At 45.6% G+C, this 24,723-nt stretch overlaps 1 protein-coding gene across 1 annotated transcript in view; it reads left to right on the top strand.

Annotated features, from left to right (window-relative positions):
• NOL10 (nucleolar protein 10) overlaps positions 1–22,467 on the top strand; it is a 644,646-nt gene extending 622,179 nt beyond the window's left edge. The window contains exon 21 of the mRNA XM_069235931.1: positions 22,086–22,467. Coding sequence (XP_069092032.1) covers positions 22,086–22,205 — 120 coding nt within the window. The 3' untranslated portion in view covers positions 22,206–22,467. The remainder of the gene's footprint in view (positions 1–22,085) is intronic.
• Positions 22,468–24,723: the final 2,256 nt, after the last annotated feature.

The raw sequence follows: 24,723 nt of genomic DNA, 5'->3' as shown, positions 1-24,723 counted from the left end.
AATCTTAAAAAAGCAAATTAATCCGCTGAGTTGTTTGAAATGAAGAAGCAGAGCAAGGTCGTGCCGTTTAGGTGCCTGGGTGCGGTCATGTTCTGGTGGTGATGCACACACCCAGCAACCATGACAGGAAACACAGTAGCAATCAGAACTAACATTACCAAAAGTATGTAATCTTTCACATCCGTTGGCGTCTCTTCCACTTAACAGAAATTATAAGTAATTACAAGTCAGTTTTCTCATATGAAACAATTTGTACTTTAAAAAGCGAAATTTGAGATTAGCAATAACCTGTATGGAAAGGATAAAACGTGTGACACAGCCTCATCTTGTAATCGAGTTAATGTATTTGCAGTATACTTCTATCTACATATTTGTCAATTTCTATTTTCTGTAGCACCTTGAATTTTCTGTCCCTAAAAAGTCTTGGCAGTGGTCCAAGCACCTGCGGCAATACCGGCTGAGTGGATTATCTGAAAGACAACTTTCTGGCAGCTTGTTATGTGGAAAAAAGATCAGACCTGTACCTAGAGATTAAAGGAGAAACTGAAATGAATGCCCTTCTCACAATCTGTCTTCCCACAGATCCCCAGCCTCCTGAAGCTCTTTGCTAATAATGCCACAATACACATTAGATTGTCTACCAGTGATTTGAACCGTGGCATTACTTATCCTCTGACTTCAAGTCAGCTGAACCTGTTATCTAAACACCCACACAGTCCTCATGAAATTGGCAGAATTCCTTTGGTGTCTAGTTTCGGCTTCACCGACACAACTTTTTTGCTGCCATTTAGTTTTCACTATGTCCTTTTTTACTGCAGGCTTGTCTTCAGTTGACTGCCTAATCTTGTCTGCCAAATAAGGCTGTGTCATTTTTTTTTTACTAATCAAGAGTTCCTGTTGTGTCTTCGTCTCGGACATATAGTTATGTGGAATGCCTTTATGTTACAGGGAGTAGAATATAGATGTCAGTGCGATTTACACTGGTAACGTGGGGGCTGCGGGGACCTTTGTTACACCACTGTTACTGACAGGTGACATTAGTAGCAACTAGTTGCAACCAGTGGCAGCTCCTCTGTATGGGCGGAGGAGCGTGCCCCTCCACCACCACCCCCCCCCCCGACCCGCCAGCAGCAGAAGCTGCAAACCTTTTACAAGGAAGGGACAATAAATTATGTATATTGTCCCTTCCTTGGGGGCGTGGCCATGGGGGTGATGAGCAGTGAGGGGAGTGCTCTGTGCACAGCGTATGTATGTTTGGTTGGCTGTCGCTGGCTGGCCAAACACACATGCGCAGAAGGCTGCCGGGCTGGAGAGAGCCTGCACAGGCTCCCCAGTCTGCCTGCGCTCCCAGCCAATCCTTGCTCTGCTCTTAGCAGTGCCAGGATTTGCGCAGGGCAGGCTGGGAGCCTGTGCCTGCCTGCAGGACAGAAGAGGAGCAGTGTGGCGAGAAGCGGTGCAGTGTGGCGAGAAGCGGCGCAAAGGTACGTTTTTATTATTATTATTTTTTAACTAAAAATTCTGCACCCCCCCTGCGCACACACTCACATGCCACACCGCCCCCTGTAACCTGTGCGAGTCGGTTCTGGTTGCAAATGAGTCCAGAATAGATCTTGTTCTCTATTTTCTCTGTGCATGACCCATCTTATGAACGGCGAGGAGATTCTGGACTCATTGAACCACTGTATGCACAGAATGGGCGCGCAGGGCCCCTTTGAAATTATATGACAGTGGTGCGCCTAAATCATTGGGTGGATCAGGAGGTGTTAAACCTCAAAGTCTATGAGACAATGTGTCCCTGGAGATGCGTTTCAAAGCAGCATCAGAAAATAGTCATTAAGAAAGTACGGACTCAAAAACACGAACGTTTATCAAAAAAGAAATTAACGTACACCACAGACATAGTAAAATGTCGTCGCAATAATAATCTCACTGAATTACGTAGCAGTCATTTGTCATGAACGCTACCAAATACAGAGTAATATAACAGTAGGCAAACATTGGAGTAATGCTAAGTACCAAGTGTGCAGCAAATTCAGCAAGAACTTGGACAGCATGCCTCAAGCTTGGGAAATGTTTCTTGGCTCACCACAACAGTTTTCTTGCATAGAAATTATAAATACTGCAAAGTTAACCTAAGTCAGAAAAACACACTTTAACCCATCATAACGAGTTTGTTTCAGTTGTAATAGCCCTGTGTCAGTATGTATATGTGTGAATAAAGTGCAGAGCAGCTGATATTAAATGCACGTTTTAACAAATTCACACAAACTCTAACATTAGCATTTGCCAGTGGGTGTCTACAGAACAGACGTCTGGGATATTGAGCACTTATTCATCTCTGCATTTGGAGAAGGTCTGTGTGTTGGTGTTGCAACAAGCTCCTACTACTCCACTGTGAAGATCCATAGCGGAGCTGAAGCTTGTGAGCTACTCCTTTGTGGAGTTTCTTCAATTAATGGTGAGTGGCTTCAGTGGGATGGGCCTCGAAGGCCAGGCAAGCAAAGTCAAGCACAAACAGTGACATGTGGACATATGCATTACTGCGTTCTCTGATGCACATCCACATCAGCTTGTATGGTGTGTTAATTGGTTGTATGTGATTTCATAGAAAAACAATTTTATGGAAGGCTATTTCCGAGAAGCCATTTCATATAAAATGTTTAATGGAAATTTTCTGAACGAATAGCATTTCCCATTTCATAAAAAACAATTCATAGAGTGTCTTTTTGTACATCTTGGCTTTTTCACACTTTCTTTTTAAGGTTTAAATATAATGGCTGCAGGTGTATATTCAGACAGTTTTGTGGGAGGTATTTATTTTAGTACTTTACTTCAGGGGACATTATTGCAGATGTATATATTTTATATATTTTACTCCTGATATTTCTGATGCTTCTAATTGGCTGAGCCCTCACCACCCCTAAACATATTTCATCCCGGTCCCCTCACAAGCCCTAGACACCATCCATCCCTCTTGCCTGAAAACCCCTCATGTCTATAAAACACCCATCCCTGAACTCTAAATACCCTTTCTATCCATAAACCCCATTCATCCCAGAAATCTACACCTAAACTGCACCTATCCTAGACCGCCAAACTACATCTGTCCCTGAACCCTAAAAGCGCTTTCTATCCCTACACTTCTCCCTTCCATACAGCTCCTCAATACCCCTAAAGTATACCCATTCCTGAACCCTACAAAACCCTTTCTACTCCTAAACCCACCCATTCCTGGCCCCTTAAAACCCCTCATCACCTGTAACCTTCACCCATCCCCGAACCCTAAATAAACTTACCACCCTTAAGCATCACCCTTCCATGACCCCTAAAATTATTTACCACCCCTAAACTTTGCCCATCCTTGAACGCTAAAAACCCTTTCTACATCTAAACACCACCTATCCCTGATTCCTTAAAACTCTTCACCACCCCTAACCTCCACCCATCACTCAACATCAAAAGCCCTCCGTGAACCCTAAAAAACCCTAAACTCCACCTATTCTGGATACCTAAAAAAAAAACCTCACATCTGTAAACTCCTCCAATGCCTGAACCTTTATTAGAAATGGGGCCTCTAGTTGGCAGTGGTTTGCACCCTATTTAAGTAGGGACCCTCACTCCAGTTAGGGTAAGGGAGTCACACAGCTAAGATAATCCCTACTCACCCTCTTGGTAGCTTGGCACGAGCAGTCAGGTTTATCTCAGAGGCAATGTATAAAGTATTTATACAGTAACACAGCGAAAACACTGAAAAAACACTCTACACCAGTGTAGAAAAATAGCCAATATTTATCTGAGTAAAACAAGACCAAAAGGACAAAATTCCAACATACCCAAGCAAAGAAACGAATTTTCAAAGATTAAATCGTAGTATACCGCTTAGAAACACAATAGCTTTAACTGGGGCTAGCACAACACCTTGACGGAGTCGTTCACAACAGTCTGACACCATCTGCGAGGAAGTGCAGGCGGTCATGGAGTCGCACGGACCCCAGATACTGTACCTTGGAAAACGAGGAAACAAAGACATTGTACAGAGTCGGGACGTGAGGCGTCGCTGGAGCCGGTGTGGCTTTGGTTCCTTACTGCTACTGGGGAGGTGAGGTGTTGGTTCCTTACTGCTAGGCAGGGGAGGTGAGGCGTTGGTTTCTTATGGTTGCAGGGGAGGTAATTTGGTGGAGAGGCGTTGGTTGCTTACGATCCGGCGGCATAGATGAATCCTGCAGATCTTAGACGCAAAGCGTCAACTTCCCGGTGTCGCAATCACGCCATAGGTGCTGCGGTGGAGTCTGATTCGGGTGTCACGGATGTCGGTGACACAGCACTCGGGACTCACTCTGTGGTGGCACTTCGGCGGTACTGCAGCAGCGTCAAGCCTGCGGCATCAGTTGCGGTCATTGCACTCAGCAGGGACCACAGCTCTGGTGCAGGCAGTGGCGCGGATTCCAACAGCAGCACCAGTTCTGAAGTTGCTCTGGACTCGATGTGCTTGTTTCTTCTTGGTTACACCAGAACTCACTCCCAACGCCCCAGGAACTGGATTTAGAACCACTTCGTGAGTCAGGGCTCTCAGGTGCTGGCAGATGAAGCCTTTGATGTCCTGGAGACTTCTTAACAGGAGGCAAGCTCAGTCCAAGCCCTTGAAGAACCTTCGTAACACGGATCTAGTAAGCAAAGTCCAGTCCTTTCACTCCCAGGACAGAAGCAGCAGGCCAGCACAGCAAAGCAACTGTCAGAATGGCACCCCCTCCTACAGCATACAGGTCTTCTTCCTGGCAGAATGTCCTCAGGTCACAAGGATCCTAACTTTGTGAGGTCAGAGGTCCATTACTTATACTCATTTCTGTCCTTGAAGTAGGCAGACTTCAAAGAGAAGTCTTTGTAGAGCACAAGACCCAGACTTTCTTTGCTCTGCCGACAGACACACTCCAGGAGGTTGGAGACTGCTTTGTGTAAGGACAGCCACAGCCCTATTCAGGTGCAAGTGTCAGCTCCTCCCACCACTTTAGCTCAGGAAGACCCATCAGGATATGCAGGGCACACCTCAGCTCCCTTTGTGTGACTGTCTAGAGTGAATTCACAAACAGCCAATTGTCATCCTGACCCAGACGTGTATTCCACAGACAGGCAGTGGCACTGAATCATTGAGCAAGAAAATGCCCACTTTCTAAAAGTGGCATTTTCACACTTACAATTCAAAAACAACTTTGCCAAAATATGTATTTTTAAATTGTGAATTCAGAGATCCCAAACTCTAATCTCTATCTGCTCCCAATGGGAAATTAAACTTCAAGGATATTTCATGGCAATCCCCATAGTACTGTATTGGAGAGATAGTCTTTGCAATAGTGAAAACCAAATTTAGCAATATTTCACTATCGGAACATGTGAAACACACTATTACATGTCTTAAATACACTGCACCCTGCCCATGGGGCTACCTTGGGCCTAATTTAAGGGTAACTTACATGTAGTAAAAGGGAAGGTTTGCACCTGGCAAGTGGGTGCACTTGCAGTGGCAGGTTTGAGACATGTTTACAGGGCTACTCATGTGGGTGGCACAATCAGTGCTGCATGCCCACTAGTAGCATTTGATTTACAGGCCCTGGGCACACAAGATGCACTGTACAACCCACTCTACTCTACTATATACCACTACGCTCTTTGCTGCTGCCCTCACCATTACTCGAGTCTAGGCCACTCCATTCTACACTGCAACCACTCAACTTTACCACAATTCCACCCTATGCTTCAACACTGCAATCTGTGCCACTACGCTCTACACCAGTGTAATGTACTCTGTACCACTCTACTGTATGCCAGTGCACTCTTTTCCAATCCACTTTATGCCACTGTAATCTACTCTGCACCACTGCACTCTCTTCCAATGTACTCTATGGAACTGCACACTACTCTGTACCACTTCACTCCACTCTATGCCACTTCACTATACTCTGAAACAATCTACTCTATGCCACTGCACTCTATGCCACTCCATGCACTCCCCTCTATGCCACTACAGTCTACGCCACTCTACACTACACCAGTGCACTCTACACCACTTTACTCAAACCTAATGCACTGTACGCCACTGCACCCTATGCCAATCTACTCTGCACCACTGCACTCTATGCCACTATACTCAACTCTGCAACACTCTACACCACTGCACTTTATGCCACTGCCTTCTACACCATTGTACTCTGTCACTGCACTCTAAACCACTGTATTCTTCTCTGCACACTGTACTCAAATGCCACTGCTCTCTACGTCACTTAACTCTGCACTACTCTACTCTACATCATTGCACTCTGCTCCACTCTACTATACACCACTGCACTCTACAACAGTCTGCTCTGCAACAGGATCCTACAGCACTCTACGTTATGCCACTGAATTCTGCACCATTGCACTCTACTCTGCATCACTTAGCTCTATGCCACTCTACTCCAATGCACATTATGCCACTACACTCTACACCACTGCACTCTACCCTGCCCCAGCTCACTCTACTTTGCACCACTACACTCTACGCCACTTTACTATGCCACTGTACTCTGCACCACTGAGTTCTGTTCCACTGCATTCTACTCTACCCCATTCTATTGTACTCTGCCAGTGTACTCTACGCTGCTACACTCTACGCCACTCTGTTCTGCACTGCTGCACTCTACAACAGTCTATGCCTTTCCACACCACTTCACTCTACCCTGAAACAATCTACTCTATGCAATTTCACTCTATGCCACTCTATTTCACTCTGCACTATTCCACTCTACTCTGCACCACTGTAGTCTCTGCCTCTACACTACTCTATGTTGCAGAACCCCACACTATTGCACTCAACATTACGCCACTTCATTTTGCTACTGTACACCTCTGCATTCTGTGCCACTGCACTCTATGCCACTCTTTTGCACTCTACACCAATGCACTGTACGCCACTACACTCTGCTCCACTCTGCTCTGCATCACTGCACTCTACAACACTCTGTGCCACTGCATTCTACTCTAAAACAATCTACTCTGTGCCACTGCACTCTAAGCCAATCTGTTCCACTCTACGACATTTTGCTCCACTCTGTCTTGCGTCACTCCACCCTACTCTGCATCACTAGGCTCTACGCTACTGCACTGTATGCCACTGCACTCAATGCCACTGCACTCAATGCCACTGCACTCAATGCCAGTGCACTCAACACCGTTCTACTCTACACCATTGTACTCACTGAACTTTACACCACTCTATTCTACATTGCACCACTGTACTCTTTGCCACTGTTCTTTTACTTCACTGTTCACCGCTCCACGTCAGTGCAATCAACACTAATGCACTCTATGCCACTCCAACCTACACCACTGCACTCTACGCCACTCTACTTTGCGTCACTCTACTCTGAGCTACTACCCTCCTTGCCACTGCACTCTACTCTTCACCACTCAGCACCAGTGCACTCTACAACACTACTCTCCATGCCACTGGACTCTACACCAGCCCATTCTTTGCAACTCAAATCTATTGTGCACTTCTGCACTCTGACACTTCACTCTATGCCACTTCACTCTACATCTCTTTACTCTGCACCACTCATCTCTGTGCCAATGCACTCCACCCACTCTACTGTGAACCACTGCACTCTTTGCCACTGCACTCTACACCACTCAAGTCTAGGCCGCTCCACTCTTTTCTGCACTACTCTACACCATTCAACTCTATGCCACTCTATTCTTCAGCTCTCCACTCTATGCCACTGCACTCCACCCTGTACCACTTCACCCTACGCTAGTGCACGCTATGCCACTACTCTCTGCCTCTTCACTCTACCCTGCACCACACCACTCTTTCTTGCAGTACTCAGCGCTATGCCTCTTCACTCTAATCTGAAATAACCTTCTCTACATCACTACACTCTACCCCACTAAACTCCACTCTGCGCAATGCAATCTATACTGTGCCACTCTACCCTACCGTACGTTGCACCACTCTACTATACACCACTGCTCTCTATGCTACTCCATTCTAAACAACTACACCTACTCTGATGCGCTGTATACCACTTTACTCAAAACCAATGCACTCTGTGCCACTGCAGTCTACCTCAACTACTCTGCACCACTGCATTTTGTGCCATCATAATCTGCAATACCCGACTCTGTGCCACTGCATGCTATGCCACTCTTCATCATTGCATTCTATGCCACTCTAATCTACTATGCATCCGTATGCTCTACGTTGCTGCTCTCCTTACTACTCTACAGCACATTATACCTCTGCACAGCACTCTATGCCACTGCACTCTGACACTCTACTCTGCAAGACTGCACTCTTTGCCACCGAACTCTACACCACTCTACTCTGCGCTACTGCACTCTATGCCACTACACTCTACTCTGCACAACTCTACTGCACTGTACACCAATGCACCCTACACCACTCTACATCCTTCCACTCTGCCACTGCAATTTACTTTGCACCACTGCACTAAATGCCACTGCACTCTACACATCTGCACTCTACCATACTCTACACCACTCTACTTTATGCCACTGTACTCTACTACAAAACAATCTACTTTAAGTCACTGCAGTTTACGCCACTCTTTGACTCTACACCACTCCACTCTACACCACTGCAGTCTACGCTGCACCACTCTACTCTACCCTGCACCACTCTACCCTACTCTATGCCTCTCCACTTAATGCCACTTTACTCTACTCCAAAACAATCCACTTTACGTCACTGCACTCTATGCCACTCTGTTTCACTCTACACCACTCCATTGTACACCATGGTGCTCTGTGCCACTGCAATGTACCCTGCGCCACTCCACTCTGCACCACACTCTTCTGTGCCACTTCAATCTATGCCACTCTGTCACTGCACTCTACGCCAATGCACCACCACTTTACTCAACACCAATGCACTCCATTCCACTGCACTTGAGTGTATGATGGAGGCATAGCACTGTATGACCTCCAGAAATACTATTGGGCCGCTAAAATAGTAAAAACAAAATTAAATTGTCTCCTTTCTACAGAGAGAGCCCTCTCTTTGAGTCAACAGGCATGCAAGGAGGCCTCAGCGCTACATACCAGCTCTAATCTACCCCACTGCACTCTACCCCAATGCACTCTACGCCACTTTACTCAAAACCAATGCACTCAACATCACTGCACTCTATTCCATTTTACTGTGCACCACTGTACTTTGTCACTTCACTATAGGCTACTCTTAGGCATCTATGTTACTTATGACCTGTATCTGAAATTTTCTTGGGGAGCTCAATTAGATCTGCGAGGATGTGAGACACTGCAGGAGTCTGCCCCTCTCTCTATTAGGACATGCATCTCTATTCAAGATGATTGTTTATGCATCCTTCAGAACACACCCTATTGGGTCCTTCTTTAGGCAACTTGAGATTGAACTACACTTTTATGGGATGGAGACTCTTGCAACTATTGTTACACATGCTAACCTGCAGGGTGTATGATGGAGGTATAGCCCGGCATGATCTCCAGAAATACTACTGGGTCACTAAAGTGCAAAAAAACAAATTAAAGGGTCTTCTTGCTACATGGAGACCCCTCTCTTAGAGTCAACAGGCATGCAAGGAGACCTCAAAGCTACATACCAGCGTTCATAGCAGAAAGGGACCCCAGATCTTATCAGATCACAACCTGTCAGTGATAAAGGCATGGAGAGCAGCAACTCAACCGCTGGGTTGGAGCATCACTTTGAGCTGCTCTATGTGGCAAAACAACCTCCTACGAGAGACTGAGCAATTGGAATGTTTTCAAAAGTGGGGCTTTAATACCATCACTAACTTAGAGGATATCTGGAATCAAAATGGGCTGCTTTCTTTCAAAGCGCTTAAAAGGGGGGATAGATTTGTGGTTACCCAAAGTATTGTGACATCTCAGACATGTTCCGACAGTTCATCTGCTAGATGCTACTTAATTTGAATTAAGGTACCACTTGAAAGTAATGTGACTTCTGAACCCTTTTTAAAAAAGGCTTGTTCCTAATTATACAGGAAGATTCTCAATAATACATCCTACACACTGGGCAGGTTTGGGGAGAAATGGGCTGCCAATTGGTGCAGTTTGGAAATGTAGTCTGAGAAGAGACCGCAGAGTCCTAGAGAGGTGGATGTGAAGGCTATTTTCCGACTAGTCCAAATTAAGGTCGCACATGGAATCTACTACACTTGAGCACAAAAGCTCAGGCTTGGCAAGGCTGCATCTGATGTGCCTCAGTAGCTGTGGTTAGACTGATACTTTACTTTATATACTATGGTCTTGTCCTTTTTGCAGCTTTTTTGGGAGGGAGTCAATTGTTGCTTAGCACAGATCACCTATTTTCTCTTGGAGAAGAAAGCAAGACCATTTTTCCTGAGGAATCAGATTTAAGAGACCTCGCCTAAATATTTGAAATTGCTCTGCATTCTGGGCCCAGTGGTGGTTAGGCAAAACTCATCCTGGCTGACTGGGGACAGAGAATCCTCCTGGGGTAAACACATGCAAGGCTGACATATGTGGCAGTGGAAAATCTGTCTATGGGGCACCCTAAGAAATATGATAAGTTGTTGAGCCAATGGAGTACCTACACAAGTAGGATGAGGCCCGTGTTTGGGACTGGAGAGCAACAGTGGTAGGTGTTGGGTGTCTCTTTTATGTTGGGTTACTAAACTCTTCATATCTGATAGAGACATCTAGCCTCAGATTCCTTACCTAAGAATTATTTCCAGGCGCCAGACTGGATCTGGATATTTTTCCCAGTCATACCTCTGTGCGTTGGAAGAGGGCCTCATGCAACTAGCGATGTCGTCCACAGGATGTGACATCAACAAAGTCCATATGAACCCCTCTGTGATGCACTGACTTCTGTTCCTTCATTTCCATGCTACATCATGGATTCGGAGCAGGGTCCTTGACAATTTCTTGTTGCGGGAACACTTTGCCACCCCACACCCCCTTTTTTTACTACATGTCCTTGGGGTTCAAACCCTGTGGGTCCTGTGACAGGCAGGTGTGGATCACAGACCCTTTTACTGTTTGGATGTGGTGTCTCGAAGAACACCATGACTCCGAGCGGTGCGGCTCCTGCCATCGCCTTTGTCTCAAGGCATTTCGGGAGTGGCATATGAAGATCCTGGCTGCATTTCTGGCGGAGGATGTCGGTCTCGTTCTAACTCCGAGGAGCAATCGCAAGTCAGTTCCAGAAGCTGTTCCCGTGAGCGTACGTCACATTCGATGCCAAAGGAGTAGACTTGAAAATGTAGGCGGTCTAAGTTGCAGCATCCACCCACATCAAGTAAGTCCTGCGTTCCCGACGCCCCCTCCCAGCTTCCGGCTGAGTCGTCGCCACATGAGTCCACCCGGTAACTCACTGCTTTCCCCAGAGCTGAGCCAACTCTGGCCCAAGTGCAGGGTTATTATAATTTCCTCCATGTCATCTTTGGGCCCCTACTTCCCTCTGGTGCGCTTTCGAACCCCAAGGAGGTGAGAGGAATCCTACCAGACTCCACGCCGGAGTGTTCACCCTCTGCATCAGAAAGGTCCTCTGGATCCATACACTGATCCGTACCCGCTCTAGTGCACAGCTCTTTGAGGTTTTCACCTGCGATGCCACTGATCGATCTGCTGACGGCAGCGATGGTCTATGCCAAGCCGATCACCCTGTCCGATGCCGAGACAACATCGCACCAGCGCTGGATGGCGTTGGGTGCGGCGCCAGTGGTGCAGTCTGGCTCACACCCCTCCCTCCCCCTTCTACACAGTCCCTTGCTGCTTTTCCTCTGGGGAAACAAGCTTTTGGAGGTAAAGGAGAGGGGTTGGGGTTTAGCAACCTCGTGAATGAAATTGTCTAGCCTCCTGTAGCAAGTAGTTAGCTTATGGAGCTGGGTGAGGCTAGTGGCCTTGACTTGAGTCGTCGCCGGCTTCAGACCTCCTTTCCCCACCCAGCCTTGAGACAGAGGTGAGCTCCTCATTTGCCGAGGTGCTGAAGAGGGCTGCAGTCCTAGATTTGCAACTTCCCTCTGTGGAGGTGACCACTTACTCCTTAATAATAGTGCTTCACCAGGCCCAAACAGGAATAGAGCCTGTGCTCCCTTATAGTGAAGCACGCTGTGATCTTTAATTAAGTACCGGGGCTAAGCCCACTGCAGGGGCCCCTGTGGACATATCCATAGCCCATAGACACCAACCCACTCCTGGGGACCCGGCTTGTCACTCCCGGCACCCAACTCCGAGAAGTTTTGTGGTGCAGGCTGCTACGGCCTCCTCTGACCCCAACATCTTCCCTAACGTTCCTCCGTACGAAAGTCCAGATGGCTCGAAACTTGTGCACGGAAAATTTACTCTGCAGCCAGCTCAGCTTTGTGATCGATAAACACTGCTTGTACTTAAGGCAACTTTTCTAGGAAGATATGCCCTACGATGGCGCCCCCTGTTCGGCACAATGCCAATTCTGCATTGCAGCACTTTAGGGGCAGGTGGGGTAAAGTATTCTTAAATATGTCTCACAGATGCTTCACTAGAGAGGCCAGAAAAGGCTAGGGGCGCAGCCCCTTAGCCCTTGAACACCAGCAGCCCCTGTTGTTAATGCTTGTCCTGCCTTCCCACATTCTCTTGCCCCATCCCCATGGGCGTAGGAAGTGTGGGGGATGCAGGGGATGTATCCCCCCCAGATTTTAGAGGGTGGGGGACACGGGGGACAAGGGGACAAAATAATTTCCCCTCTGACATCTATTATTCAGAGGGCCATTAGCGCACAAAAGCGCTACTTATAATAGCCCTTACCATCCTCCAACCTGATGGTAACAGAATGAAGGTGAGTCAGGAGGCCCCCTGCACCCTCTGCCCTTTTGTTTGTCCTGTTCACAGCTGTGTGCATTAAGGGTGCTCATAAGAACAAAGGGCACGAGGAGGAGAAAAGAGTTTTTGATGATTACTGTCTGCATCACCTGCCGCCTTGAAGAGGAGCACTGCAGGAGGCCTTCAAGAGGAGCTGCAAGACAATGAGGACGCTCTAACCCTGATGCCTGCAGGCTAGAAAGGAGACTGTGAAACACAATATTTGTATTTGCCTAAGATCACACCAGTTGGTGAAACAGTGAAGTCGAGATTGAGCCCAGATTTGGCCTTTTCACATAACAATTTAGCTATTAGAAGGGTATATTTTTCTAACATTTATGTTTAATGTTTAGGGTAATGAAGGGCTTGATTACAGCGTGGCTAACAGGGAGAAGCCATATTTCATTTTGCCGTTATGCCTAGCGTTATTATTTATGTTGTTGTTATCGTTACATACTTCAGCATATTGAAGTTAATTATCTTTTCTTCACTCTACTCTGAAACAATTTACCCTATGCCACTGCACCCTATACCACTTTTCTCCACTCTTTGCTACTCTACGCCACTGCTATCTATGCTTTACCACTACACTCTACACCACTCTACTCTGTAGCACTCTACACTACGCCACTGCAATCTATGCTATTCTACTCTAACCATTGTACACTACACTCCTGCACTCTGCCAATGCACTCTTCACCACTTTACTCAAAACCAATGCACTCTATGCCACTGCACTCTATGCCAATCTACTCTGCACCACAGCACTCTATTCCACTGTGTCCAATGCCACTGTACTCTGCGCCACAGCACTCTATGCCACTCTACAATACACCACTGTACTCTGTGACCCTCTAATCTGCAACATTACACTCTCTGCCACTGAACTGCACGCCCCTCTACTCTGCACCACTGCACTCAGTGCCACTGTACTCTGTCCTACTGCACTCTTTCTGCACCACTGCACTCTAATCTACTCTACACCACTCCACTGTAGGACACTTCACTCTACTTTGAAATCATCTCCTCTATGCCACTGCAATCTATGCAACTCCACTCTGTGCCATGCCAGTCTAATCTACCCTGCACCATTCCAATGTACCCAGCGCCACTCCAATCTGCTCTGCACCACTCTATGCTATTGCACTCTATATCACTATGCTCGACTCTGCAACAATCTACTCTTCACCACTATACTGTACTCTGCAGCAATCTACTCTATGCCACGGCACTCTATGCAACTCTATTCTACTCTGCACCACTGTACTCTAAGCCACTCTTCTCTACTCTGCATCAATCTACATCACTGCACTCTACACCAATGCATTCTATGCCACTCTACTCTACACCACTGCCCTTTATGACACTCTACTCTGCAACACTGCACTCTGCCACTGAACTATACTCCTCTCTACTCTGCACCACGGCACGCCACTCTGCACCGCTCAACTATATGCCACTCTACTGAACTCTACACCAATGTACCATATGGCACTACACTCTATGCCACTCTACTCTGCATCACTGCACTCCACCACTGCACTCTACATCAGTCTACTCTACCTTGCACCACTCCACTCTACCATGCACCGCATCACTCTGACACCGCACTCTGCACCACTGCAATCTATGCTGTGCCACTCCACTCTGCGCCCCTCGACTCTTCACCACTCTACGCTACTGCACTGTACGCTAAACCAGTGCAGTCTTCGCCAATGCACTCTACACCTCTTTACTCAAAACCATGCACTCTATACCACTACACTCTACACCAATCTACTTATGCCACTTCACTCTAGACCACCCAACTCCACTCTGACACTTCACTCTGACACTTCACTCTGACATTACACTCCATGATACTAGACTCTGACACTCTATTCCATTAAACTCTAACACTTTCTCCACTCTGTAACTCCCTACACAACTCCCTATATGCCACTCCATTCTACTTTACTCCACTCTATGCCACTCCACACCACTCCATGCCACTTCAATCTACAATACTCAACACCACTGCACAACCCTCTATGCCACTCCACTATACAACAATGTACTATACTCAACAACACTCTACCCAACATTCTCTATGCCAGTTCACGTTACTTTACTTCACTCTACTTTATGCCTTTCCACTCTACGACACTCTGCTACTCCACTCTGAAACTCTATTACACTGTGACACTACTCCACTCTACTACTACTTTATGGCATTGATTGCCTTCTCATTCATATGAGACGTGAGTCAGATTTATCTTCGCCGTTTTGGTTACAAGCACTCTGTAACCCTTTTATCTCAAGCTTAACGAAGGCTTAGGATGATCCTGATACTTGTCTAGGGGATCGAAATATCGTCGGCCAAAGTACCTTGACTTGAATTTGTGATATTGTACATAAGGTGGCATAAGCATAGGTACTATGAGCTAATGACTTCTAGATTCACTATTTGAGTCATTCATGTAAAAGTCGGGGTATAAAAGCTTGTAAATCATTATTGTGGATGCTAACCTTGTAGGAAAGTAGCCTCTTTCTAGCTTGGTTACCCCCACATTTGGCCTGTTTGCAATGTGTGTTTGAGTGTGTCTACTGGGATCCTGCTAATCAGGACCCCAGTAGTTATGCTCTCTCCCTTAAATTATGGTTGTTGCATACGGGTAACCCAGTATTTCACCCAAAATTGGCATACTGGTGCCCCCGTATATGTCCCTAGTATATGGTACTTAGGTACCCAGGGCATTGGGGTTTCGGGGAGATCCCTATGGGCTGCAGCATTTCTTTTGCCACACATAGGGAGCCCATGCAAAGGCTTCTGCAGGACTGCCATTGCAGCCTGCGTGAAAAGGTGCATGCACACCCTTTCACTGCCAGTTACACTGCACCAGGTCACTTATAAGTCACCCCTATAGCAGGCCTTCCATCCCTGAGGGCAGGGTACAGAGTACCTCTGTGTGAGGGCACCCCTGCACTAGCAGAGGTGCCCCCACGACCTCCAGGACTATTTTCCCAGACTTCATGAGTGTGGGGATGCCATTTTACATGTGTACTGGAAATAGGTCACTACCTCTTCCCAGCTACATAATGGTAACTCTGAACATACGTATGTTTGGTATCAAACATGTTGGAATCATACCCCAAGGCTTTTGCAAGCATTGGTTGTATGATTTCATGCACTCTGGGGGCTCCTTAGAGGACCCCCAGTATTGCTATTCCAGCCTTCTGAGGTTTTCCAGGCAGCCCCAGCTGCTTCCACCTCTCAGACAGGTTTCTGCCCTCCTGTTGCTTGAGAAGCTCAAGCCCACGAAGGCAGAACAAAGGATTTACTTTGGGAGAGGGTTGTTACACCCTCTGCATTTGGAAATAGGTGCTACAGGCTTGGGAGGGGTTGCTTCCTTCCCCAGGCCACTGGAAATACTTTGAAGGGCACATTTGGTGCCCTCCTTGCATAATCCAGTCTACACCGGATCAGCTACCCCCAGTCCCTGCTCTGGCACGAAACTAGACAAAGGAAAGAGGAGTGACCACTCCCCTGTCCATCACCACCCCAGGTATGGTGCTCAGAGCTCCTCCAGAGGGTCCCTGGGTTTTGCCATCTTGGATTCCAAGTTGGCAGCGAACTCTGGGAGCATCTGAGTGGCCAGTGCCTGAAGGTGGTGTCAGAGCCGTCCCCTGATAGGTGCTTACCTGTTTAGCTGACCAATTCCCCTTTCAGGGCTATTTAGGGTCTCTCCTTTGGGAGGTTCTTCAGATTCAGATTGCAAGACTCCAGCAGGAATCCTCTGTATCCTTTACTTCACCTTCTCACCGAAGAAACTGCATCTGGATCCTCCACGAACTCCACAAACTGCAACAACGAAGCAAAGATGACTTCTGCAACATTGTATCTTCAGCTCTTGCCAGTAAATGCAACAGTTTCCCGGTCGTGCATCCTCAGAGGACAGCCTGTCCTCAGCCTGCACCAGAAGAATGAACAAATCTCCCTTGGAGTGAAGGAGTCACACCCCTGCTTCAGCAGGCACCTCTCTGCAATGATGGCCATCTGCGTCGGTCCCCTCTCCTGACGAGTTGCATGGATCCTGCATCATGGGTGGTGGACTGAAGTGGTCCCGATGGTCCTGACGTCCTACTGTCCAACCTTGGTGGAGGTAAGAGCTTGCCTTCCCACGCAAGGCAGTACCTCTGTGCACCACGTGTTTTTCAGTTGCCAAGGCTTGTTGGCATCCTTCTATGGAACTCTTTGTGCACAATGTAGCTCTGGCCCCCAGCACTCCTTCCTGTGATGCACAGCTTCCTGAGTGGTTCTCTGGTGGCGTGGGATCCTTTGTTTTTGTGCTGCATGGGCCTCCTTTTCAACTCCTTTGTCCCTGTGCTGGGGACTCGTATGCGCTGGCTGGTCTTCTGTGGGCTCTCTGAGTTGCTGAGAGCCCCCTCCCACTCCTCCTCCTGGGTAGAGTCCACTAGGTCCCTCCTGGTCCCAGGCAGTGCCATTTTCCGCTAACCGTGAGCTTTGCGTGTGCCAAGGCTTGTTGGCAGAATCCAGCAACGCAAACCAGACTGCAATCATCCATCCAGTGTGGGATATCATCTGCACCAACCAAGAACTTGCATCCGTCTTCTTGGGTGCAGTACTGACTGTTGTTCTTCACCAGTGGTTCTTCTTTTGCACCTTGATTCGGGTTAGCAGGGGCTCCTGTCCTCCCTGGACTCTTCTGTGCTTCTTGGACTTAGTACCATTCTTCCACAGGTGTTTAGGTCCAGGAGTCCACCCTTTGTGTCTTGAAGTATCTTCTGGTTCTTGCATTATCTTCTTTCTCGTGTTCTTGTGTGTTCTTGGAAAGTTACTGTGATTTACTCCTGCTTTCCTGGGCTCTGATGTGGGTTCTATTACTTACCTTTGGTGTTTTCTAATACTCCCAGCACCCCTCTACACACCACACTTGCCTAGGTGGGAAACTGACATTCGCATTCCACTTTCTTAGTATATGGTTTGTGTTTCCCGTCGGTCCATTTCTAACCATTGTGACTTTCACTAATTGCATTGTTTTCTAACTGTTTTTATTGCTATTGTTGCATACTAGTGTATATATTTCGTCTATTACTTACCTCCTAAGGGAGTATAGTCTCTATGGTATTTTTGGCATTTGTGTCACTAAAATAAAGTATCTTTTATTTTTGTAACACTGAGTATTTTCTTTCATGTGTGTGAGTGCTGTGTGACTACAGTGGTATTGCATGAGCTTTGCCTGTCTCCTAGATAAGCCTTGACTACAGCTACCCCTAGAGAGTCTGGCTTCTAGACACTGCCTACATTTCACAAATAAGGGGTAACTGGACGTGGTATAAGGTGTAAGTACCATAGGTACCCAATACAAACCAGGCCAGCCTCCTCTAAACCACTGTACTATATAGGTTACTTTTTACATTTTTCTTGTAATTGGTGACATTGGGTCATCCAGATAACTTGTGTAATGCCCAAATACCAGTCTTTCTCGATTTCCCCTATTGATGTTTTCCCACTACATTTGATCTTTTATATTTTGATTGAATAAATGCATGAAACATTCCATTTGCATGCTACTTTAATATCATTGTTTATGGGAGTGGTGTTGCATTTTTTTCAAGGGACCCTTGTTCCTTTAAAGTTAGTTTACTGCTTACTTCATGACACTACGCCACACCAGTCGATGACACATCATTCTCCTTTATGTCATTAACTTTGAGCCATGCTGAATAGTAGTCTCACTAGTGTACAGCATGGCTAAAACACATTGGCAAAGGCAATAGAACTTGCATAGGCGAGACCTATTGGCTTTGCCAATGCTTGTTTATAATGTATGAACTTCAAGGTGACTTGCAATATCCTTATGTACGCAGGGGGTATTTTACCCCATATAATACATGATCACACCACTAACTTTCCCACAAACCACTTAAAACCTTAGTGCATACCATCTGTCATTCCAAGCTATTAAAGTAGAGCAGAAGAAAGAAAAGCAACGTTCAATTTTTTGCTTTAAACAGCTGCATTAATTATGCTCTGTGACCTGATCTGCCTTTTATCTTGGCTGCTAGGTCTGGCAGAAGGCATTGTAATGTCAGATTTCGACCGTAATAACCCTATCATAGTAATTTTCTGATGTCTTTTCTTTATAATCAGTGAATGTCTTTTTTTTATACGCAGTGACTTGGTGCATCACAAACAGCCGTTTCTAAAGAAATTAGTGACTGCAGTTTATACAGAGATTAGAGAATCCATGTTTATATAGCCTGTAACTCCAAGAGCTTCTTCAGTTGAAATACTCCTAGTTATGACTGATGTGGAGCTGAGCTTCCCAAGATCACACACAGGAGTAGAAGTGCTATTAGAACTATGGTTTCCGAGCACAGTTTACAGCTGTTGTACGTTATCGCTTTTGATATCTCCAGTGCGGTTCCAATTGGCATGAGGCGAAGGGCATGATGGGTATGGGGCGCATAGGGTATGTTCTTCCTTTTTACCCTCCTACCTTTATTTGCTTGGTGCATGAAGATGCAAGGTTAATCAACATGTTATTTTCACATTTGAGCTAATTACTTTGTGAATGTAAATAACAATAAAAGATACTTTCAGATTGGGAAAACATGCCTTCCTTTCTCCCTATTTCACTTCCAATATATATGATTGTGTATATTTATCGGATCCTGCAGTTCGTAAACAACAAGCGATTTGTATAGGGTTGATTTAAAGTTCCCAAGGCTGTCCCTGCCCCCCCCCCCCAGAAATGTATTGTCTCCTACGCCCCTGCCCATCCCTTCCACCCTCCTCCTGCGTTGTTGTCACGCCCCACTCCTGTTTTTTTGTTGCTTGTCGTGTCCCTCCTGCATTTGACGCTGGCCCTGTCTCTCCTACCCCTCATTTATTTTCTTCCTTGCCTTCTACCTCCATTGGTATATCTTGCCCTGTCCCTCCCGCCCCCTCTCACGCTGTTGTTATTGCTTACCCCGTGCCTCTCACACCTCCCACGATGTTGTTTTGTTTGTCCGACCCACTCCCCTCTCGCAGTGTTGTTGCTGCAGTTGGCCCTCTCCTGCTAGAAACGAGGGCCGTGATTCGGCCAGCTCTGATTGCCTCCTAAACAAAAGACCTTTGCCTTGTTAACTTTCTGCCATGCTGTACAGCAACCATACTACTGTACAGTGTGGCAAAAAAACATCGATAAAGCCAAACATCGCCCTTCAGTAATGCTTCTTTAGACAAGAGAGTAGCTCCAAAATTAAAATACCCCCCACTCTGAATGACACTTCGAGTCACGCTAAGATTCTTCCACCCACCACCATTTCGCCCATTCGTTAAATTTTCCACCTATTTTCATTTTCACTTAACAATCTTTTCTTCAGCCTATTCTTTCATCTTTCCCTTTAGTTTGCCTTTCATCCTTCCATCTATCCTCTTACCCTTCCATCTAGAATTCCCTGCAAACTTCCATCTGTTCATTCACTTTTTCCTTTCACCTTTCCTTCCTACATCACCTTTTCTTCTTTCTTCCCTTTCATGTTCTCATACTAACTTTCAACCTTTCTTCCTCCTCCAGTTTTCTTCCCATTTTCATCAGCTCATCTTGTTTTCTCCCCATCCGTACCGCTGCGTTCTTTCCTTTCTCTTTTTTTCAAAGACCTTCTTTCTATGTTCCTCTCTCTGTTTTTCCATATCTTTATCATTTCTCTTTTTGTTTTCTTCACTGTACTTGTCAGCCCAAGAACCGCAGCCCACTGTCATAATATATCCCCGGACAATGTTATTTCTGAGCATCTGTTTGCAAACCTACAAACGAGAGGTCTGTGAACAACTAATATTTTACTGGACCGAGTTCACCAGCCCATGGGGCTCAGTGGCACCCCTTGTTTGATCTGGTAGAGCAGGGATAGACGATTTACTCAGTCTTTTGGTTTTCCGTCCCTCATATCCAGTCCACAATTCATTTTCTTGCGATCACTATGAACGTTGTCTATGACATTACTGTGGGTTTGTACTTGGAAACAATAGCTGTGATGTGAGTGAGCAGAATGAGTGACAATTCTAAAGAAACAAGTGAGAAGAGATATATTTGCTTATAATGGTATCAGATGAAGGGGCTGGGCACTGCTTAAGTATGAGGTCATGGAACGCTCTTCAGCCAGGGCAAATACAAAGAAACGTGCAGTGATTAAAAAGTTAAAGAGCTTTTCTGGGAAGTGTGATAGATATTTTGTGCCATGACGTACACTATTCTTGTAGCTGTCCTTGGAACAAAAACGTTGAGTGAGCCAGGAGCACAGTTTGTTCTGCAATTGATGGACTTGTGTCAGCTAGGCATTAGCATGGCTGTTGCCAGGTAAGTAAACTTAGATTCTTAAGAGAAGATTCGCGTGTCTCATACCTCTCTGAACTTGAAACAGGAACATTACTATTGTTTGGGAAGAAGAAAACTGCTCCAAATATGTTTGTGAATGAAATGTATGCTGTGTTTAAACCTTACTCCAGACTATCCCTAGGAAACAATTTTAAGTAAATAGTAAAGATTGTTAAAATTAATTACAGGTCAACTTGTCCAGCCTAGAACTCGAATTCTTGAACAATATCTTGGCAGTTGTTGCTCTATAAATTTGAGGCACACATTCGCTCCATTGGCCCATCACAGAGTCCGAAACAGCAACTTAGTTTGAAAAGCCATGAGTAGTGTCTTTATTGTGTCTGGGGGGTTATGGACTAGACTTAATTTGTCATTGTTATTTATTTCCGATAAAGGAGTGACTAATTTTCTGTCGAGGAGTAGGAAGTAAGTTCGATAAATGAAACACAATAGATTTATAAGTGTGACAGTCAGTATTTATTAATGTTTTTATAGCGCAATATGTTAACTAGACTCTAGCCCTTAAAGAACAAGCTAGTTACTGAGGAGGACACACATTTAACCATGTTTAGTAACGACTTAAACTTATAAATAAAGGGTGAGGGTTAATGCACCTTTGTGTGTTTTACCAGAATGTAACTGGTTCAAATCCTGGCAGGCCAAATTAGCCGCATGGCTATCTGAAGATAACATAAATACCACTGAGTTGAGTAAAAGCACCTAATCTAACTGCCTTGAAGCGCTGTACTTGTACAGTACAGTCCAGTACATAATTATGCTGCTTATTGTTATTGATCAGGAGACCTTCTTATCAATTTGCCTTATTTTCTCTCCACTTCTCCCTTCGCCCCTCATCCAAATTAGTCGGAGCAGCAAAAGAAACGCCAAGAAGATGAGAGGAAACATCAGGAGGAGAGGAGAAAACTTCGACGTTCTGCGGGCCATCTGAAGAGTAAGCCTCAAAAGGGCCGTGCCTTCTTTTGATAGCTCTGAAATTCACAGCTTTCCACCTGAGATTTCAAGAACATCTCGTCAATAGAAATGGATTGCACTGTACATAACAATTAACACCTACAAAGGGACTGCGAAGCTACATAATGAAAATACCTACCTAGCCTACCATGGTCTTGAACTTATACTACAGAGTGCTAAGACGAGGCTGCACATCATCATTGCGGCTAGAAAATGACTTGTCTGTAAATCATCTGTGAACATCGCTGCCTCTTAATAAATCTCTTTTAGATAACTTGTTTGATAGTGTTTGATATCAAGCAGTGCGACCATTTTAGCATTCAAGTGATTGCTCGTTGGGAACCCCAGAGGCACCAGAATTTGAATCCTTTGGCTTGCTGCATTCAAAATTATAATTGTGATGGGACCTAGCCTAGTGTGTATCTCATATATTCTTATTTTACATTTTCTGTTTCATACACCTATCTTCAGATGTTTTGTTGTGTTTTTGCAGCTGTTCCCAGTTGGTACATGGATCACTATAATGGAACAATAATTTGGATTTTTTTTATTGTGTTGTACATTTAAAGATCTGTAGCACTGCATTGCTCAAGTATATCAAATGAACTAAAATTTTACAGAAAGTGAGAGAGAACTCAGGGCCTACAAAATCTTATGACAGCACCAGCAGCAGCTCCTCTGCTGTGGCGCAGTAGCGTCACTCCTCCCCTGCCAGCAGCAGCCACTGCAAACCTTTAACAACGAAACAATAATAAATTATGTTTATTATCGTTCGGTTGTTAAAGGGAGGGGGAGTGCACTGTACAATCCCCTCAGTGTGCATGTGTGTTTGGTCTGCCACCTCGGGCCAGCCAAACACACATGCGCACTGTGCTTTATCCAACCTGGCACTGTGTTGCCGTGCTGGAGAGAGCAGGTACAGGCTCCCTCTCGTCCTGGGAGCGCCTTGGCTGGGCGCTCCAGCCAATCCTAACGCTGCTTTCATGCATCATTAGGATTGGCCGCAGGGCAGGCTGCATGGCTGTGCCTGCTGAGGGTACGGAGGAGTGGGGTGGCAGGTAAAAATTATTATTTTTTTGTTGTTGTTGTTTTTTAATTCTTAACAACCCCCCCTTCCTCCACATGCTGCCCTGCCCTGTGAAACCCCCGCGAGCCACGACTGGACAGCACTGAAAATTGATCTCTCCATGCCAGTGAGAGACAGCAATGGATGCCATAGCATAGTCTGCCCTTAAAGCACTCCTGACCACAGTGTCTTGTTACACACTCTTAGTTATTGTTCTCCCTTTTTCTTGCTCTTTAGGACGCCCTCCAAAGGTTCCAGGTTAAGTTTTATATTTAAGTAATTTTGTTTTCTTATAGTAACAAATGTGTGCATTTAAGTAGTAGCATTATTGGGTTTTCTTCTAGAAAGCTGAATCAAAACAACTTTGGCGTTAATGCATTCTTGGTTTAGGTCTCCATTTTCGTTATAGGAAAAGACAACTTTTCCAAGAATTCTCCATTTGTTGAAAATACATTGGAAAGTAAGATGAAGTGTGTAAGTTCCAGTTTGTGTATCAACAGATTGTAGTGGGCGAATTGGTCATGTAGGCAGCCATTTGTAAGCACTAACTTTAAAGCACTCATATATTTGAAAGGAGTGTCTCAACAAAGCTCACATCTCATTGAGCATAATTTCAGTCAGGGAGGAAAGTTAGGTAATCCAATTACTAAAATGTTGCTTTATATGTGAAGGCTCTGCCCTAAATTCTTCAATGAGGCCTGACAGGATAATGGATAGACTGCTTGCTCTTTGAACCTTTCTATCAGGCTACTCCATGTTTCTCATATCTTAAGACTGGGGCCGGATCCGGAAATGTAACCATGTAGATAAGTTCTTATGACAAAATTTGAAGTAGAGTGTCTCCACCTAATGGATAAATGATTTTGCAGTGCACAGAAGTCTGAGTTCCCTTATCTGCTAAATACTGCGAAGGCTCAAAGATATAAAGTTCACATGAAATGCTAAGCTAGTTATCCATTAAAGAGATTTATGTTAATGTTGTGCTCGGAATCTGGTTTAAACTGTACACCAAGGTCAAGTGCCATGTGTAGTAAGGTATTACAAGAGAGCAGTAAACCATTTCTGATGTATACTTCTAATCAAAGATTCCTCATCTTTAGAAACTCCCCAAGCACCAGACTGAATCTGGAAGATTTAAGAGCATGTTCTGGTATGTGGTATAGAACAGCTCCATGCTGACTTCTTTCCACCCTGTAAGTGATAAACAGAGCCGCATATAAGTCCCACCCCAGCACGCTGAAATTACTTCTTTTCTTTTCATGCTTTCGTCTATGAGGATCCAGAGCTCACTCCCAACTTTTTCTTTGTCAGTTGACAAGTTTTTTCTGTTTTCAGTGTTCAAGGGAACTATGTCCTTTCTTAAAAGTACAGGGTTGAAGCCTTGTAGAAACTTTCACAAACAGAAGCCTGTGACAGATTCCCATGGTCTGTCTGCCTGCCTCTGGTGTTTGGTGTACAACTCCA

The sequence above is a fragment of the Pleurodeles waltl genome, chromosome 5, assembly GCF_031143425.1.
Source record: "Pleurodeles waltl isolate 20211129_DDA chromosome 5, aPleWal1.hap1.20221129, whole genome shotgun sequence".
Classification (NCBI taxonomy): domain Eukaryota; kingdom Metazoa; phylum Chordata; class Amphibia; order Caudata; family Salamandridae; genus Pleurodeles; species Pleurodeles waltl.
This window is presented reverse-complemented; position numbering and strand designations above follow the sequence as displayed.